We start from the raw sequence: 19,836 nt of genomic DNA on the forward strand, positions 1-19,836 counted from the left end.
CATCCACCTTGAGAGAAACAGAGAATAAGTGATCTGACAACTTTATCTGTATGTGCAGATTCTACATTAAAAAAAAATGAGGATCTGAAGTGAACTCAGGGTCTGGAGTCTAGTCCAAACAGTCTGTATGGAGAGCAAAAGCAAGAGGAACACAATCAAGAGTAAGGACATCCAAGCTCCCATTGTTGGTAACCACAGGAGGATTTATTTCTCTCTATAAACAGATTTCTGCATGAAGAGCAGCTCACAATCGGTTTGAGATCAAACATCTACACTGAGACTCAAATCTGCCTGATGATGTGTCACTAAAGAAAACTATTGTTTAGACTTCCTGACTTCCTGGAATGCATCAGAAATGATGGATCCCACCTCCATTCAACAAACAAACATTGTAGAAGTAGTTATCTTCTCATTTCTTCTGACAAAGCTTGGCTTTGACCTTTGACTAATCTGCATAATGATGTTTTATTTCAAAAAAACTTTAAACCCATTAATCACAAAAAAATCAAAAGAACATAAGTTTCTGTTTCAGGTTTATACAGCTGAAGTAAACCAGAGTCAACCCTCTGTGCAACGTACTGTTTACAGTGAAGCTGAGACTCACCACAAACAGATGCATGGACGCTCCTCTGGGGGAAGTAATAAGCCAAGAAGTAACAGAGTGTTTATAGCACACATGTCTGGAGGGGAGTATTTAAATCCTCTATGTATTTCCCATAACCACCCGCTAATCATCCAGTATCCCTTAATCTCTGACCTTGATGTCACAGAGTTGACTTCAACCCAGCTCATCTCAAACTTTATCTCAACCCCACATTTAATTCATGAAACTTTAAACTCTGTCAGTATCTCAGCTCAGAATAACCTTCAATCCTGTTTTTTAGAATAATGTTTAAATGTTTTATTCACAAGAGTTAAACTTTGATAATCAAAAAAAAAAAAGATTTGTACAATAACAAGAAACAAATGTTGAAACAACCATTCTGTAGTCCGTCCAATCAAAGACAGACATAAATCATTGTTGCTTTGTTTGCCAACAAACATGTTTACAAACATTAAAGTAAGCAAAGTCTGAAAGGGTTTGTTTGTCAGTGTTTTCAATCACCAAAGAACCGTTCACACCAGCCAATCATATCAGCAGAATATTGAAGGCGGGCAGGGCTAGGAAAACAATATTTCTATCCATCAGGATCAATAAACTGATCAATGATGTCATCCAGCCAATCAGACACAGGTAGTGATGTCAGCATGATGTCACATGGCTATGAAAAATAGGTAGGAACAAAAAAGACTCACCTGCAGGTGCTGCTCCGCCAGCTGACCGACGACTGATTCAGAGAGTTTGTGTGTGTGTGTGTGTGTGTGTGTGTGTGTGTGTGTGTGTGTGTGTGTGTGTGTGTGTGTGTGTGTGTCTGTGTGTCTGTGTGTGTGTAATTGTGTGTGTTTGTGTCTGCATGTGAGTTTCTGTGTGTGTGTGTGTGTGTGTGTGTGTGTGCGTGTGTGTGTGTGTGTGTGTCTGTGTGTCTGTGTGTGTGTAATTGTGTGTGTTTGTGTGTGCATGTGAGTTTCTGTGTGTGTGTGTGTGTGTGTGTGTGTGTGTGTGTGTGTGTGTGTGTGTGTGTGTGTGTGTGTGTGTGTGTGTGTGTGTGAGTGTGTTGCTGAGCAATAGAATTTGTCAGGAATGTTGCTGACAAACAGAAACAAACACAATGACTGGCCTCACCCACCACACACAAACACACACACGTACACACACAAACACACACAAACACACACATGCACACACACACACACACACACACACACACACACACACACACACACACACACACACACACACACACACACATCGTGAGTTTTTATTGTTTTCTGCAGGGGGCAGCAGTGAGCCTCAGCTAGCAGGTTGCCATGACAACATAAGGTGACTGCTGGACATCCAAACAAGGTGTGTGTGCTTGTGTGTGCGTGTGTGTGCATGTTTGTGCGTGTGTGTGTGTGTGTGTGTGTGTGTGTCGGGACCTTTATGTGAGCTGCAAGTTTTAACCGTGATAATAAAACCAAATGTGGATTTAAGATAAAAAGTTGCACTTGTTCCAGACGTTTGTTTGTTTGTTTGTTTGTTTGTTTGTTTTTTTGTTTGTTTGTTTGTTTGTTTGTTTGTTTGTTTGTTTGATTGATTGATTGATTGTTTGTTACAGAGAGGGTCACATGACTCATAGCTGTCTGCTGCTATAGGTTTAGACTGTTATGGGGGACTGACACTGAACTTTCCCCTCTCTCCCTCATCTGCCTGCCTGCCACTTTTAGTCTTCCTGTCACATTAAAGTTACTTACCATGGACCATACTGGCTCCATTGTCTTGTAGGTTCTTCTGGATATCTGCCCTAGACGGCCTGCTTCTGTGGATTTACCAGACTCCAGCTGTTACAACTGCTGCTATCCGTCTCATCACTTTCATTACTGCTACAACACTAATCTCAAGAATGGTCTGACTTCAACTGATGACATTGATGTCGTCATTGTTATTTGTCTTTGTCCATCCCTCACTCTCTTCATCTCCCTCTGTCCCCCTCTCTAATCCCAACCCGGTCTCAGTAGATGTCTGTCTAACACAAGACTAGTTCTGCTCGAGGTTTCTGCCTGTGAAAGGAAGGATTACTTTGGAAGTGCTGACATTCCTGCTGATGTCTGTTTTTGCATGACTTTAACTAGTCAACAGGAGGACAGAGGGACATTATGCCAATGTATGCATGTGTGTTTGAGAGAGAGAGAGTAGAAAACTGTACGGTAAACTAACTTGTTGATGTTCTGTCTAGCTGGTTAACTGTCAGTGTTTAACTTTTGAACCTGCATGTTCATCTCCGTCAGGTTTCAGGTACAGGTGGAGGAGTGAAGACATTGATGAAGAAGTTAAAGTGTGTGAATGGGGGGGTCTGATTAGTAAACTTTTCAGTTTTTCTTTGAGGGAAAACGAATGAAAGAGTTCATATAACTCTTTTATAAAACACAAATAAATACGCATAAGACAGATGATGTAGTTCACAGAGTCTTAGATTTATTGGTGAAGATGTGACATTTGTACTCGGAAGACTTTACAGGGCAGCAGTCTGACACCTGCATGATGTTTACTTTCATCACGTCTACTGTCAGAGGAAGAGCAATCATTTCATGCAGACAGGCGGCGGAGGAGGAGAAGGAAGGGGAAGAGAGTGGGCTTTTATTTTGAAGGCATCAGTTACTCCCTGTTGGTATGGTGTCAGCTCTTCATCTCGTCCTGAATTCAGAGCAGGACAGGGAGGAGGACCAATGAGCATGATGATGATGATGATGATGATGATGATGTTGACCTGCAGACTGTAGGAACATCTGAGGATGATCTTCCTGTTAGGTAGGACTGTGTTAGTTTAGCTGTGATGACACAGTTAGTATTTATCATGCTGGAAGACGTGATCACGCCGGTCAGGTCAGACTTCTGATCCCCAGAGGATACATCTTCAGCTTTATCTCTCCTCTCAGGGCTGATCCCTCTCTCCTCATCAGAGCATCTTTGTTTCAGTGGGCCATCTTTGTTGTGTCGCCACCATGGTAACGGTCCTTCATCAGATCAGTTCAGATCTGTTAACGAGACATGAAGCCGTTTAAACCCGGTAAGCGTGTGAGGCCGCAGACTGATTAGAAATAAACAGGTTAACTAGAGGATGGAGGACGAGTGATGGCAGAGATACAGAGATCAGCTGATGTATCCGCTCTGATGAAACATGAAGACTGTGCAACAAACAGACTGATCAATCATTAGTCGGTCCGTCCTCCTGTCTGTATGATCTCACCAGGTGTGATGGGCAGTTGTAAATTGTGTCAAACGTTCATGCTCCACTCAGGATGAACTCTAAAGATCTTCTGACTTTTCAAAGATTTATCATCAGGTCAAAGTTTTCATGTACTCAGTGAAAAATGTTATTTATCTACACAGCTCCACTTACTGGTAACAGCCAGTACTACCTCTCAGATGCCCCTAGTCCATCATGTCCACCTGAGGGTGGCACACACCTGCAGCTGTAACTCACATCTGGATGTGAGCACAGGTGTGAGCCGTGTGACGTGTTCACTTTTATTTGTATTTTGTTTTTATTCTGAGGGCTGCTGCTTGCTTTACAACAATTGATATTCATGGATATAACATATTTATACCTTGTGATATAATTGATAACCAATGCTACATTTCTATCAGTTTTATAAGTTGGCCAATCGGTTAAGATAATTGAATAAATGTTCAGGTAGGCAACAGGGGGTGGGGCTTAGATTTGGTTTAATAAAAAGCTGAAAATCTGTCACTGAACAAAAAACCTGCTGCATCCAAAGAGTCTCAAAGAAACAGCAGAGAAATGTGAGGGGGAGGGGAAAAGGCGGTGCGATTGGGGAATGACAGAGGGAAGCAGGGAGGTGGTGGTGGTGGTGGTGGTGGTGGTGGTGGTGGTGGTGGGGGGGGGGGGGGGGGGTGTGATGGGGAGCGTCTGTGGTGTTGTCTGCAAACAGAAAACCAAAAGCATAGTTGTGTTGAGCACAGAGTCGACCAATCAGATCGATTTTTATTTTCTCTTAAAAAAAAACAAAAATGTGAATCTCACTCTGCAGCAGAGAAACTCAAATAATCACAACTCTAACGTTAATCCATGTTAATATTATAGAGCTTATAAAGTGACACATAGAGGTTAACACGACTCACATCAGGACTGCATGGCTAATGCTAAGGCTAATGCTAATACTACTGGAAACAGGAGGAGTACAAAAGTTAAAAGGCCTCAATAAAATAGAAAAAAGAGGAAAGGTTTTATAAAATAGCAGAATGAAAAACGGGAAATGATGTCATGTCATTAGAGGCGGGGCTTAGGGCAGTGGGTGGAGTTTAGTTCCTGTAGTTTTGTCCTGGAAAGTCTCTGTCCTCTTTGTGTTTACATTATCTTACTATATGTTAAGGCAGCGCCCTCTGCAGGATCACATGATGCTGCAGCACTTACATGGCTGCTTCTCCTTCTTTATCTGCACTGCTCCTCCCTTCACCTCCCCCGCCTCCCCTGCTGTCTCCCCGTTGCTTGCTGCTGATGTCGTATCCGGAGTTTTGGTGGAAGGAATCAGAGGGGTGGAGGCGGAAGTGGGCGGAGCTGCGATCGGGGGAATGGCGGTCTCTTCCTTCCCTTCACTTGGTGGGGTTTTCCCGTTGTAGTCGTCAATGAGAACAAGCTCCGCCTTCACTGTCCCCTGAAGACCTAGAACCTTCTTGGTTTCGTCCTCGTCTTCCACGTTCTGGTATCCCATAAACACCATGGTTACTGGCTTCTCTGCGCTTGCTTCCTCCACACTTGGCTCTCCGCTGGGTTTAGTCTCCAGCCCGGTGATCTCTGCTGGAACTGGCAGAATTGGCTGAGGCTCCTCCTCCTCCTCCTGGACCTCCTCTGTTGGGAGAGACGGCACTGTGGCGACAGTTTGTGACATCATTGAGGCCTCGTCAGCTTTGTGGATGAGTTCTTCGACCTCAGTGACGCTGAGCAGCTGGACGCCATCTTCACCATTCATCTCGTGGACCACTGTGGGACAGACAGTGACAAAACCAGGATCCAGGTGAGAACACTTGGCTATTACAGCTCACAGGTGACCTCATGCTATTAGACAATAAATTCAATTCTGATGTCATGTATGATATCGCCACAGTAAAAAGATGAACCTTACAAGACCACAACAACAAGAATTTCCAAAAGAGGGAAATTATTCACAAGATCCTAACCTTCAGCTGCAAACAAATCCTTATAATGACACCTGACAGTAACCTGACGCCTTACTGTTACCTGACACCTGACTGTAACCTGACGCCTTACTGTTACCTGATACCTGACGCCTTATTGTTACCTGATACCTGATGCCTTACTGTTACCTGACACCTTACTGTAACCTGACACCTGACTGTTACCTGACCATAACCTGACACGTTACTGTTACCTGACACCTTACTGTTACCTGACACCTGACTGTTACCTGACAACTGACTGTTACCTGACGCCTGACTGTAACCTGACGCCTGACTGTTACCTGACACCTTACTGTTACCTGAACCTTACTGTTACCTGAACCTTACTGTTACCTGACGCCTGACCGTAACCTGACGCCTTACTATTACCTGACACCTGACTGTTACCTGACACCTTACTGTTACCTGACACCTTACTGTTACCTGACAAGACTGTTACCTGACACCTGACTGTTACCTGACAACTGACTGTTACCTGACACCTTACTGTTACCTGACACCTGACTGTTACCTGACGCCTGACTGTAACCTGACGCCTGACCGTAACCTGACGCCTTACTATTAACTGACCCCTGACTGTTACCTGACAACTGACTGTTACCTGACACCTTACTGTTACCTGAACCTTACTGTTACCTGACACCTGACTGTTACCTGACACCTGACCGTAGCTGGTTAATTTGAGACTCTGTTGTGAAACTGATGGATTATTTAAAGAGGAGGGGTTTGGGAGATCATACATAGTCGTCCTGCTGCTCAGAGTCAGGTTTGACTCTCAGAGAAGTCTCCTGCAGTTCATTGAAGCAACAAACAGTAAACCATTGACCAACACAATTTCTTGAGGAAACTGTTGGACCTGACTCAACAGATCCAGCGCTCATCTGAAACCGTCCAGCACAAATAAATACGTAAATTCAATACAACACATACTAAAATTCATTTGCCTTTCTCAAACTCTCTGGCATGAAGCAGAACTTTCCTGAGCTAGTAAATAAAATCTTTGTGCTCATCAGACATCCAGATCCTGTTGGGAACAATCTGCCAGCCAACAACCCGGCGCTAACCAGGAACTATCTGTGTTAGCTGTTTCTGTCCGCTATAAGGACATCTTTGTATCCGTGTTGTTCAGGAGCAAGGTCTGGAAAAGCCAGGTGTTTTGTTTTATGTGATGACATCACCTTTCCGCTCGTCCTCGTAAACTTTGACCCCATGGTGAGAGAAGTCAACAGGAAGTGTGGTATTAGTGGACAGAACCCTGGTTTCCCCCGTCACTCTGTCCCGCTCTACTTTAATCTCCACCGAATACATGGCTGAGGAGGAGGAGGAGGCCACACAGGGTCAACAAGACACAGACACACAAACATACACACTCGTTCACACTAGGGATGCAACAATACTGTGAGCTCATTGCTCGTGCCTTTGATAGCATTCTTTGGTTTGGTTCTGGCGGCCCAGCTTTCAAGATGTTTACGGGCAGATTTTATGGGAACGCTTTTTTTTAAATTCCAAAATGTATTTCTTTATTTTACTTTGAAGCAAAAGCAGTTCCGTTTATACACACTCCGGGTGTATTGTATGATACAAGATAATCAATAAACATTAACAAAATATTATCTGTTGTGACAAGAGGTGACATATTTGCCCTCTCCTCTGCCAAATGAGCGCTTGTCAGACATTCATACAACGGACAGGTTTGGAGGACTACGTGTTGTTTCGTAGAGGTTGTGAATTACCTGAGTGTACTCTGTAACGCAGAACGAGCATTTTCATAAAGTGACAAAAGACTGGAAATCTGACAGCAGTACAGTCACCTTCCCCAAACTGTAGCGCACAGCGATTGGATATTTACTCCCGGGTAGGGGTTTCCTCATCCCGAAAGGGCAGCGCTTAGACTAGCTCTATACAATTCACAAGCTTGCGATTCTGATCCAGGACTGGGGATAGCACACCGAACGGTTACATTGAGAATTATTACATCCCTAATATACACCTGCACACACAAGGGAACCCACATTAAACATGATGATTAAAACAGAAACAGAAGGGGGAAAATAAAAACCACTGAAGCTCACAGACTCATTAAAACAAACACACACACACACACATACACACACACACACACACACACAGGTGGACAAATACGTGTTAGAGACAGACAGGAGTTATTTATACAAGCACTATAACTTGAACTCTTTGTACTGATTTCAACTTTACCTGTCTGCATGCAGTGACCTCTGACCTCTATGACCTGTTTATCACCAGGTCAGTCCAAAATTTGAACCACCGGACTGAGGAACAGGTGAGTAGAGGTGGTTCAGGTGTCACAGACAGATACCTGTGTTTATGATTTTGACTCCTGGTGGTCGTGTGATGTCACAGTTGGTCGTGTGACACATGTTTCTAACTGCAGCTACCTGAAACTAAATAACATCTTGTGATTGGCTGTGAGTTGGAGGTATGTTGGAGCTCAGGTGTTTAAGCTACAGATTAGATCAGGGAGGTAACAGCTGAGCTAACATAGCTGGTAGCTGAGAAAAACCCATAATATGTGTGTTAAATCACCATGACAACAAGCTTTCATGTTCATGTAAACATGAAACACACCATTCACTACACTAATGTTACACATAGCCAGCCAATCAGGTGGAGATTTGACATCATCGTTCTGGTGTTTCATCCCGTCATTATTCGGATAATCGGGCTCCCCTTGACTCACCTTTCTTCATCTCCTCCGTCATCTCCCTTGGCTTGTTCACACGAGAACTTTTGTGAACTTTGACCTCTGCAAGGGGTCATGGGAGAGAGAGGAGGCAGGCACAGAGACAAAAGACTGAGACTCTGAGGTCAAGAGGAGTAACCTCTGATCTGAATACTGAAATCAGATTACTGTTATCTAGTACAGATAATCGAGTCAATATAATCTGAACAATTTAATCAGATTATTGTTATCTAATACAGATAATCAAGTCAATATGATCTGAACACTGTAATCAGATTACTGTTATCTAATACAGATAATCAAGTCAATATAATCTGAACACTGCAATCAGATTACTGTTATCTAATACAGATAATCCAGTCAATATAATCTGAACACTGCAATCAGATTACTGTTATCTAATACAGATAATTCAGTCAATATAATCTGAACACTGTGACCAGATTATTATTATCTAATAGAAATAATCCAGTCAATATAATCTGAACACTGTAATCAGATTATTGTTATCTAATACAGATAATCCACTCAATATAATCTGAACACTGTAATCAGATTATTGTTCTCTAATAAATATAATCCAGTCAATATAATCTGAACACTGTAATCAGATTTCTGATCTCTGATAAATCAATTAGCACATCATAAATACTGTAATCGAATGGGTGTAAGCTGATTCCTATTAACCGAGAACTATTATCTAAATACTGCAACCTAAATAATTTAATCAAATAAACCTAATCTGAATACTTTAATCTGATTACTGTAATCTCATCAGAGTAGAACAGGTGCAGTTTGTTTGATGACTGTCTATAAATGTTTTAACTGTTAAGTGATATGCAACCTGAGATTTCTGAAAACAGCAAAAAGAACCAAAGAAACAGTACAGTAGAGTCCAGTAGAGTTCATTGCGTTTTAGTAGAGTCTAGTGAGTTTGGTAGAGTCAAGTAAGTTCTAATAGAGTCCAGCAGAGTCCAGTACAGAGGGGGAGTTGAGTAGTGTCTGGTAGAGTTTGGTTAAGTTCAGCAAAGTCTATCAGATATCGGTGTAGTCCAGGAGAGTCTAGTACAGTCACATAGAGTCCAGTGTGGGTGGGAAAAGATCAGTAGAGTCCAGTAGAGTCTGGCTGAGTCTCACCTTGAACTACCTGTCCTGACACTGCAGGGGGGTCCGGCAGACAAATGCTGTGACCTTCGACCTCTACAGCTAATCAGAAACACACAATAAGGAGGAGAAACCAGCTCAAACAAAGACACAGGTAGAGACAAATGCCAAGAAATGTACCTGTAACTGATCCTGGGGACACCTGCAGACACAAATCAAGGACAGGAAGCTCAGTTTCACAATAAAAGTCCAACAGGTAACAGATCTTCAACTTTAAATAACATCTGTTTAAAGTTACTTTATAACTGTCCTACTACTAACAGTAAGGTGCGTGTGTGTGTGTGTGTGTGTGTGTGTGTGTGTGTGTGTGTGTGTGTGTGTGTGTGTGCGTGTGTTTGTTTACACGTGTACTCACAGCAGTTTGTATTATAGTCTCACACAGAGCTCCAGTTTCCAGGTCGACGAGCTCTCTCTCCAACCTGCAAGAAAACATGAAAATCATTTACTTTATAATCTAGTTTAAATATATTCTGATATATATATCTTAGATTATAAACTGAACAATCAGAAAAACACATAGGAAAAACATGACTCCATCCACTCTGAGTCTGTCTGTTTGAAAATATGGGGGAGAGACAGTCAGTGAAACAGATTATCAGATATGTCATGATCTGACACTAGGTTTAAGGTTTCAGATTTTTGGGATCAGATTATTAGGATCAGATTATTGGGATAAGATTATCACATACCTGTTGATGGTGTCCTCCAGGGTCCTGGTCTCAGCCTCATTTTGCTCGAGCCGACTCTTGGCCTCGTCCTGTTCTTGTCCAGCAGGGGGCGCTCCATCCAGCAGCCAGCGCTCCCTCAGAGCCTTAGACTGAAACAGGAAACACAATAATTATTATAAATATAAATTCATGTTTTTTCACTTTAATGTTTCGTTTCCTGGCCTGTCATCTTCAGTTAGCATTGTTTGCATTCCTATTGACTAAAACTGATTACAGTATTATTCCATTGTACTATTGAACTCATCCTCAACTTCCACAACAATCACCTGTCCAGGTACAATAACACAATAACAATGAGCTCTATAAGTGCGGGCAGATAATGACCTAACAGGTTTGTGTGTGTGTGTGTGTGTGTGTGTGTGTGTGTGTGTGTGTGTGTGTGTGTGTGTGTGTGAGTCATGTGATCAGACAACAGCTGATAGCTGTTCATACTGAGCGACCGTGAGTCTGGTTCAGTCCCATCTCCTTTTAGATCTGGTATTTTTACAGTGCAGCTGTTGTCATCTGCAGGGTCATGCCTCTGCATCTACACTGTATAATAACTTCACTATTAAAGTACCCTGGAAAAATAGCTACACTGTAAAAAGTCACTCTCACTGACTTTGAACAACAGCTGAAAGCAGACTGGTCTGTCTGTCTCACCTTCAGGTGTTGTAGTGCTCTCTTGTCATCCTCAAGTTGACGTTTCTTGTTCTCGATTTCTGTCTGTCTCTTCCTCTTCTCCTGAGGAATGATGGAAAACAGAGTAAATCAGACAAAGCTTCAGCAGCTCTCAGATCATTTTTTTCTCAGTGTCAGCAGATGTTTTCTGTTTAAACCACGTACAATGGACGACCTGACAACTCCCCTTAAGTGAAGCCAAAACATTCAGAGCCCCCCTTGCTGACTCTCTGCAGTATAAGTCATAAACACTGTCTCCTCCTTGTTAACAGAAGGGATATGGGTTAAACTCTAAAATCCAACGCAGGTCAATTTTTTTTTTGTTTTTCAAACATGGTCTCTGTCATTATAGTTATTTTTAGTCTTATTTGCTAATGTATGTCACACTGTTCACTTCTCTGACTAGTTTGGTTTGAATGAGTTATTTGATGTTATAAAAAGACAGGGTTCCCACTCTTTTCCAGAGATCATTTTCCAGGACATTTCCAGGACATTTTCATTGATGATCAAGCTGGTATGACCGTCTAAATTTAGTTCCTAATTTAGTTCCTAAATAGCCTAATATGTTCCTCTCAGTGGAAGTCTACATTGAAAGACATGTAGTCTATAGTCAATGAAATCATCTCTTACATACTTAAAAATGATGGCAAATTGATAATAGAATAATGCAACCACAGATATACAGCACTTCACTTTATTAGTGCAACCAAGTAACAATGATGGGCAACTCTCATCTCAGCTTTCTCTTTTCTCAAAAAATATAAAATGAGCTAAGAAAAAAAAAGAGCCAGCAAAGGAATCAGGAAGCTGCCTTACTGAAATAATTAAATAATAATAATGATCAGAGGATCAGTGCTTTAATGACCTAAATAGAACTGAATGACAAAAATGGCCACAAATGTTTCTCAACTCAACTCAAACTCAAAATATACCTTCTTAATCATGATATTCATCCTGCTAAGTGGTCGATATAAAACAAAGCAAATGTCACGTTTTTTATTTGAGTTACCGTAAACTCTGAAAAAATCGCACCGGTGTAAAGACACACTCTGTATTTGAAGATCTCTCAGAGATTTAAAAAAATGTAAACTGTCTTCCTGCATGGCGATGTCTATTATGATCAGCAATGTTTACAACGTGGAGTTTCTGTGCAGCTGTGTCACTCTTTTTGTTCCGTTTTGGGAGTTTGCACTCTGACTAGCTAGAGCAGGGGTTCGGAAACTTTTTGGAGTCAGGGACCACTTACTGGGGAGAAAATTGTCCATGGCCCCCTCATAATTGTAACACAGATTAAGCACATTAGTGATGTGTCATGATCAAAAGCTGCGGCTCTGAGAGCCGATACTTTATAGTGAATCAGAAGAGCCGGCTCGCATCAAGAGAGAGCCGGCTCCCAGTTTTTTCCTTTCACTGCTTAGCCCTCTCAGTGCTCAGCCCCAGCTCTGCTCATAGCAGAACTTAGTGTTGATTGGTCAGCATGGCGGCCATGTGGCCAATCATATGTGAGGATATAGGATACAGGTGACGGAGGGGAGGCTGTGTATCCTGGCTACATCTGTTCTTTCAGAGAGAGTCTTCTTAAAGACCGGGCAAATACTCACTGAGAGGAGAAATCAGATCAGCCCATCCAAGCTGAGGCATCTGATTTTTCTCAATGCCAACCTGAGGACATTAATAATGTTTGCTTGAGTTTGATTCTGGTTCTGTTTGCTCAAGTTTGGTTCTGGTTCTGTTTGCTTGAGTTTGGTTCTGGTTTTGGTTCAGTTTGCTTGAGTTCGGTTCTGGTTGGGTTCTGGTTCTGTTCTGGTATGGTGCTGGTTCGATTCTGGTTCGGTTCTGGTACGGTTCTGGTGCGGTTCTGGTTCGGTTCTGGTATGGTTCTGGTACGGTTCCGGTACTGTTCTGGTTCTGGTTTGGTTCTGGTTTGGTTCTGGTTTGGTTCTGGTTCAAGTCTGGTTCGGTTCTGGTACGGATCTGGTACAATTCTGGTTCGTTTCTGGTTCGGTTCTGTTCCGGTTCTGTTCCGGTTCGGTTCTGGTTCAGTTCTGGTACGGTTCTGGTTCAGTTCTGGTTCGGTTCTGATTCAGTTCTGGGTCTTGTCTGGTTCGGTTCTGGTTCGGTTCTGTTCCGGTTCGGTTCCGGTTCTGGTTCAGTTCTGGTACGGTTCTGGTTCGGCTCTGGTTCGGTTCTGGTTCAGTTCTGGTTCTTGTCTGGTTCGGTTCGGGTTCGGTTCTGGTTGAGTTTGATTCTGGTTCTGTTTGCATGAGTTTGCGTCTGGTTCTATATGCTTAATTTTAGTTCTGGTTCTAAACCTAACCCGAATCCTAACCCTAACCCTAACCCTAACCCTAATCCTAACCCTAACCCTAATCCTAACCCTAACCCTAACCCTAATCCTAACTCTAACCCTAACCCTAATCCTAACCCTAACCCTAACCCTAATCATAATCCTAACCCTAACCCTAATCCTAACCCTAACCCTAACCCTAACCCTAATCCTAATCCTAACCCTAATCCTAACCCTAATCCTAATCCTAACCCTAATCCTAAACCTAACCCTAATCCTAACCCTAACCCTAACCCTAATCCTAACCCTAACCCTAACCCTAACCCTAACCCTTATCACAATCCTAACCCTAACCCTAATCCTAACCCTAACCCTAATCACAACCCTAACCCTAGGATCAGGGTGAGAATGATTTTGTAACAGAAGAAATGCACACAATTGGGCAATTATAAGGCTTCTCATTAAAACACCGTACGTAAAAGGGTTTTCAACACAAACCATTAGTTTTTGCAAAGTTAAGGTAAAATATACGGCTACAAAAGATCCTAAATTAAGAGCCGTTCGGGAGTCAAAAGAGCCGGCTCTTCTTTAGGGGCCGAGTCAAAAGAGCCGGCTCTCTGAAAAGAGCCCAACTTCCCATCACTAAAGCACATGCTTACTACCATTGGCACTCTTAGTTGCCCTTGGAACTATTTGTATTGTAAAACGTATCAATGTAAATACTTCAGACCTGTACCATAGTGATAAACAGATAACACTTCAATTTGAATCAAGTCAATATCACTTGGATACTTTAAAACAGAGGGTCATTTCATTCCTTGTGGACTCAACATGACATCATTTAGACTTTTCAAGTATTTGATCTTAAACGCTTTCAGAAAATTAACAGTAACAAGACTCACATATCCCTTCGAGTCACCAAATGGTATCATAACAATGGTGTATGCTGTTTTGTAATGACAGCACAATTTTATGATTTACTAGAAATTTATTCAAATTATTTCACGGACCCCCACGCTATGGCTCGCAGACCCCTAGGGGTCCCAGGACCCCACTTTGAGAACAACTGAGCTAGAGTACGGTAATTGAGCCAAGTGTACCATAAAACATAAACAATATACCCCCGTTTTCTGTGAATGCATGATTATGAAGTGAAGGAGAAAAGATGTGAAAAAAGTTGTGCAGTGTCGCTGTCTTTTCCAGCACAGCGTGGACTCAACTTTCAATGAATGGGGATGTGTTTTGTTAATAGGGTCAGGTCGCACGCAGCCATGTTGGAATAATTTTCAAGGACTATATGTGATTTTCCAGGACATTTTACTTTTTCTCCCATTTTCCAGGTGTTTTCCAGTACTGGAAAACTGGTCAACTGTTTTCCAGGTTTTCCAGGACGCGTGGGAACCCTGAAAGAGTAGGTTTTGATGTCATGATATACAGCTCTGTTGACCAATGAGGCTCCTGCACCGCTGTGTGCACCGGATTATCAGAGTAGAGGAAAAACGGTGAGACACTAACGCAAGAGTGTTTCCATAACTGTGAGTGTCTGCTTCAAACCCAAACAAGAATCTGTTCTGCTGTGCATCAGATCCACCTGAGGACTGGACACACCTAAGGAAGCGATCACGCTTTAGTTACAAGGTATTTGTGGGTTTGTTAGAGAAAGGGGCAGGGTGTCAGTACTGCAGCTCCGCCAGCCGATCTCTGACATGACAGGAGCTGTGAGATATTTTGGCTTCACTTATTCACAGTGGGAGGAGATGATGAAGCGTCCTCCTTTATACGAACAATGGTCCCAACTTAGCTGCACCAGTACTCAAACAAAAACCATGTTACAGTTTAGTTTAAAGTACTTAGAGTTGACATCAGCATTTTTTATAGAGCTGTAAAAATATTTTTAAAATTCTGTTTAATTTGACATCACACACAGTGTGAACAAAGAATAACTGCAGCATGGGTACTCATATTACTGCATGACAGAGTGACAGTGTGTGTATGTGTGTGTGTGTGTGTGAGTGTGTGTGTGTGTGTGTGTGTGGATCAATAAGTGCATTAGTGTGGGGGCTCTAATGGGTGTGTGTATGGAGATTTTAATATCTGTTTTAGCCTGAGATCAACAAAAGCAATGACATCATGTGTGGGTGTGTGTGTGTATGTATGTGTCTGTGTGTGTGTGTGTGTGTGTGTGTGTGTGTGTGTGTGTGTGTGTGTGTGTGTGTGTGTGTGTGTGTGTGTGTGTGTGTGAATGTGTTTGTGTTTGTGTATTCACTGACTGTGTGTAAATTATATAAGTACACTTACTGCAAGGAGCTGCAGTCGATCCTGCTGACCGAGAGCCTCACCCACCCTGAGACACACACACACACATACACACACACACACACACACACACACACACACACACACACACACACACACACACACACACACAAACACAACACAAAAAGAGAGAGAGATGTGTTATTTAAACATAATAACAAAGCATTTTAAAGGGAAATGAGGTCATGATTGTGGGCGGAGGCACAGTCTGCTCATTGTTCATTACTATTAACCGACTCCATGTTGACTCCTATGATTATAAATCATGAATATATATCAGTCTGTGAGAAAATGTTCCTCCTTCTCAACTGATTCATTCATTTAAACAATTTCCTAATGAGTTTATGGTCTCAACCAACCTAAAAATCAATATGGATTCTAAAACATTAGTCCACAAACCCATGAGTGATGTCACTGTGCCCAAGCACACCTCTCATCTACAGCCTATGAATATACCAGCAACAATAAAGTAACCTGCTGCAGGTGATTGTCTGCACTCTGAGGACGTTTGACATTCAGGACATTTGAAAGTCTGTGAGCTGCTGTTGTATTTTAGCCTGACGGTCTAGTGATCATTAGTGGTTAGCTTCTAGCTTGTTTCTTATGTCACTGCATTATTAAAGCTCCTGTGAAGAGTTCTTATCTGATTAACTTAAACGCATGTTAGAAATGTTATCAGTGAAGTGTTTGAAAATGTTCCGATGCTGGGTGATAAGTGGGCAGAGTTTATTTGGATATTTATTGCCAAATAGATATTTAACCAAACATGTATAATATGCAACAAGCCACGCCCACAGACGTGGAATATACTGACTCACGCCCACACAGTCCTGAGAAATGGTCTGACTGTATATCAGATGTTTTTGAACTGATTTTTTTACTGTTTACTTTCATTGATGATTTTGAGGATGCTTAATGACCAAAAGAAATCAGCTGTTGAACAAGACAGAACAAGGATGAACACTGAACCATACAGAACACTTCCTGTTTACAGTTCCAGATTCAAAATAAAACTTTATATAAAATGTTTCTTTCTGAACAATGTTTGAGCTCTACATCTTCCTGTCAGACTGACAGAGATGATCTCTGACCTTTGACCCTGAATTATCCCTGCTTTGACTCACCTCAATAACATTAACCTTTCTAACTTTATCAACCTTGATAACTTTATAAAACTTTATTTATTTCATCAACTTTATGAAATCTGTTTTTATTGACTGTATTAACATTATAAACACACAGTCTGATATTTTCCAGAACAATCCAGGAAGGTATAAACTGGATAAGTTGTTCCAAAAAGTTAAACTAGTTAAACTGGTAGAGTGATCAACCAGGTTAGACTTTTAACATATTTAACCTAGAATCATTTAACTGGTTAAACTAGTTTAACTAGTGTTGAGAGTGTACGCTGTGATCTCTGCTGATCTCAGCACAGCTTTCTGTTTTTGTTGAACTCAAAGGATTCAGAACAAAGCTGCTGCAGGTCTCCATGGAGACCAAACACATGCACAGACCATCTGAGCTTATAGACACACACACACACACACACACACACACACACACACACACACACACACACACACACACACACACACACATTGGGTGATTGGAAAGCAGTCACAGGAAGTGACTAAGAAACTACAAAATAAAATAAATAAATAAAAATGAGATAATTTGTGTTAAAAGTGTCTTTAAAGACCTGAGAAGGAAGTCAGTTGATCCGTCAGCCGATCACAGAATGAGTCAACAAAATAAAGCAGTGCTATGAAACAGGAAACAGAATTATAAATGATGTGGCTCTTGGTCAGACAGATTTACCCAGCTCCTACCTTTCTGGGGGTTTTTTTTCACAATAAATGTCATGTTTCTGTTAAAATAAAAGCTGAACTTTGTGTTTTTCCTTTTGAAACCCTGCCAGGAAACCACCCCTGACCCCCAAACCCGCCCCTGAGACACCCCCCAGACACACGGACCACGCCCCCCTGCTGCAGCAACACTCTACACAGAATGCTAGCCAAGCTCTCCTTTACAATAAAAGTGCAGCTTAAAAGATTGATTAATAAATATTATTTTTAAAAGTTAGTTGAAGAAGAGAAAATATTTTACAATTAAAGACAGAGAAGTCTCGCAGTTCATCAAAAGAGGGACTGGCTTGAGATTTATTAAAAAAGGACAACAGAGTACATTTGTATATTATTATTATTATTATTATTATTATTATTATTATTATTATTATTATGACAATTATTATTATCATCATCATTATTATTATTATTATTAGACCTTATCGAGGCTTTTAAGTTGAAAGGTGTGACCGGAAGTCTTGTCTCCGAGTATACCTTTACATCATGCTGAGGATGAGTCAGGTCCCTCATGATAAACTCTGATCAATAACCTGCTCCTGCTGCTTATTGATGAGTGATCGGATCAGTCCACTACTTCCGCGCAGAAAAGTAGATCTCTGAGTAAGTGTATCCCTCCGCTTGCTTTAATGACTTTAACCCTTCACGTGCCGCAGCAGACACTCTGACTCCCTCTGTCACCTCCTGGTCTCCTCTATTCTCTTCCTCTGACCACACCTGCACGCTATTTTCAAGCTGTTTCCAACACAAAGTGTTTGCGCAGTGTCCCGCGTGTTTCCCGGTCCTGGTCCAGACCGGGTCCTGGTCCTGGTCCTGACTCAGCGGTCTGACGGGCAGATGCCGCACCATGACGACACACGAGGCTCCGCGCGCTCACATTAAAGTCACACCCTACGTCATAAACTTGCAGAGAAAAACGTGCGAAGAAGAAAAGAAAAAGAGAAGTGGAAGAGGAATGAAAAGAGAAGGAATAGGAGGAGGAAAGAGTAATGATGGAGAGAAAAGAAATCAAAGTGTACTCACTCCATGTCTGACTGCAGATCAGTCCGCTGCAGCCCCAATCATCTGATCCACATCCGAGGGAGAAAGGAGACCCGCCCACCGAGGGGGGTGGGGGACGGGGTGGGGGACTTGCAGAGGAGGAGGTAAAAAGGGTGAGAGAAAGGAGGTGATCAGAAGGAGGACAAGAAGAAAATATGAAAGACAGAAGGGAAGGAAAGGGGAGAACACAAAGGACAAAGAGGAATACATGGGTGAGGAATAGAGGGTATAGGAAAAGAGGAGAGGAGGATGGGTAGACAGAGGAAACAAGGCTAAGGAAGGGCAGAGAAAGGACAAGGAGGAAGGAGATAAGAGAAGGAAAGAGGGTGGAAGAGAAGGAGGGACAAAAGGAAGAGAGGAGAGAAGAAAAGGAATAGGAAAGTGAGGACGCTGGAGTGTAGATGAGAGGAGAGCAAGGAGAGATGAAGTATCAGATGATGATGATGATGATTGTGGTTATGATGGTGGTGGTGAAGATGAAGATTTAAATGTTTCATGAAAAATCATAATTTTAAATCTGATGTCAGCAACACGTTTCAAACAGTTGGACAGGGCTCTTGAACCTGGGACGACAGAGCGTTCAACATGGCTGACCCTTCCCTCTGAACCATGTTTGACTGTGTTGTTTCCTTTACATGCTTTTTAAAGTGCATTTTTATTATTTGTAAATTGTCTTTGAGTATTTTGAAAATTGCTTTATATAATAAATACAATTTATTATTAGTAGTAGTAGTATTTCGAGCCCATGCAGTGATTTCCACTCCAGAGTCATGTCTGTTTTTAATGCAGCGCTGCCACGTCCATCCACTGGTGGTTTCAGTCCTTGTCCCTTTAGTACAGAAATGTCTCCAAATTTTCTGAATCTTTTAACTCTGTTATGTACAGTAGATGATGAAACAGACTAATTCTTTGTAATTTTACTCTCAGGAACATTATTCTGAAACTGTTGAACTATTTGCTCACAAAGTGGTTACCTGTTTTGTTGTCTCTGTACCAACTATTTGATACGTGTTGCTGTCATCAGATTTAAGATTATCATATATATTTATAAAATAATCACATTTGTCAGTTTCATCATCTGATATGCTGTCTTTGCTGATTTCAATTAAACATAGACTTAAAAAGTGACTATGTTAAAGATATCTGAATATCTGATCACCCTTAATAATCCTTCAGTTTATAATAAACCGTAGTTTGATTCACTTTCATGTGTTCTCCTTTAATCCCTTTTTAAATAATCCAGTAGGTGGCAGCAGAGT

The 19,836-nt window shown here is 41.7% G+C and overlaps 1 protein-coding gene across 5 annotated transcripts; it reads right to left on the reverse strand.

The window, feature by feature from the left end:
- Positions 1–4,549: 4,549 nt before the first annotated feature.
- palm1a (paralemmin 1a) lies at positions 4,550–18,670 on the reverse strand. Of its 5 annotated transcripts, XM_034706941.1 has the most exons (10): positions 18,560–18,670; positions 15,657–15,702; positions 11,054–11,134; positions 10,373–10,500; positions 10,039–10,102; positions 9,804–9,825; positions 9,657–9,725; positions 8,517–8,582; positions 6,979–7,110; positions 4,550–5,582 (listed from the first exon to the last, which is right to left on the reverse strand). In XM_034706941.1, exons 1-10 carry the CDS (start codon positions 18,562–18,564, stop codon positions 4,993–4,995), a joined length of 1,203 nt encoding a protein of 400 aa, XP_034562832.1. In that variant the 5' UTR covers positions 18,565–18,670; the 3' UTR covers positions 4,550–4,992. The 5 variants fall into 5 exon arrangements, with proteins under 5 accessions (XP_034562832.1, XP_034562835.1, XP_034562843.1 ...); XM_034706944.1 differs by lacking the exon at positions 8,517–8,582 and having other exon boundaries at positions 18,560–18,669; XM_034706952.1 differs by lacking the exon at positions 6,979–7,110 and having other exon boundaries at positions 18,560–18,669.
- Between the last annotated feature and the right edge of the window lie 1,166 nt (positions 18,671–19,836).

The sequence above is a fragment of the Notolabrus celidotus genome, chromosome 2 (genome assembly GCF_009762535.1).
Source record: "Notolabrus celidotus isolate fNotCel1 chromosome 2, fNotCel1.pri, whole genome shotgun sequence".
NCBI classification, from domain to species: Eukaryota; Metazoa; Chordata; class Actinopteri; order Labriformes; family Labridae; genus Notolabrus; species Notolabrus celidotus.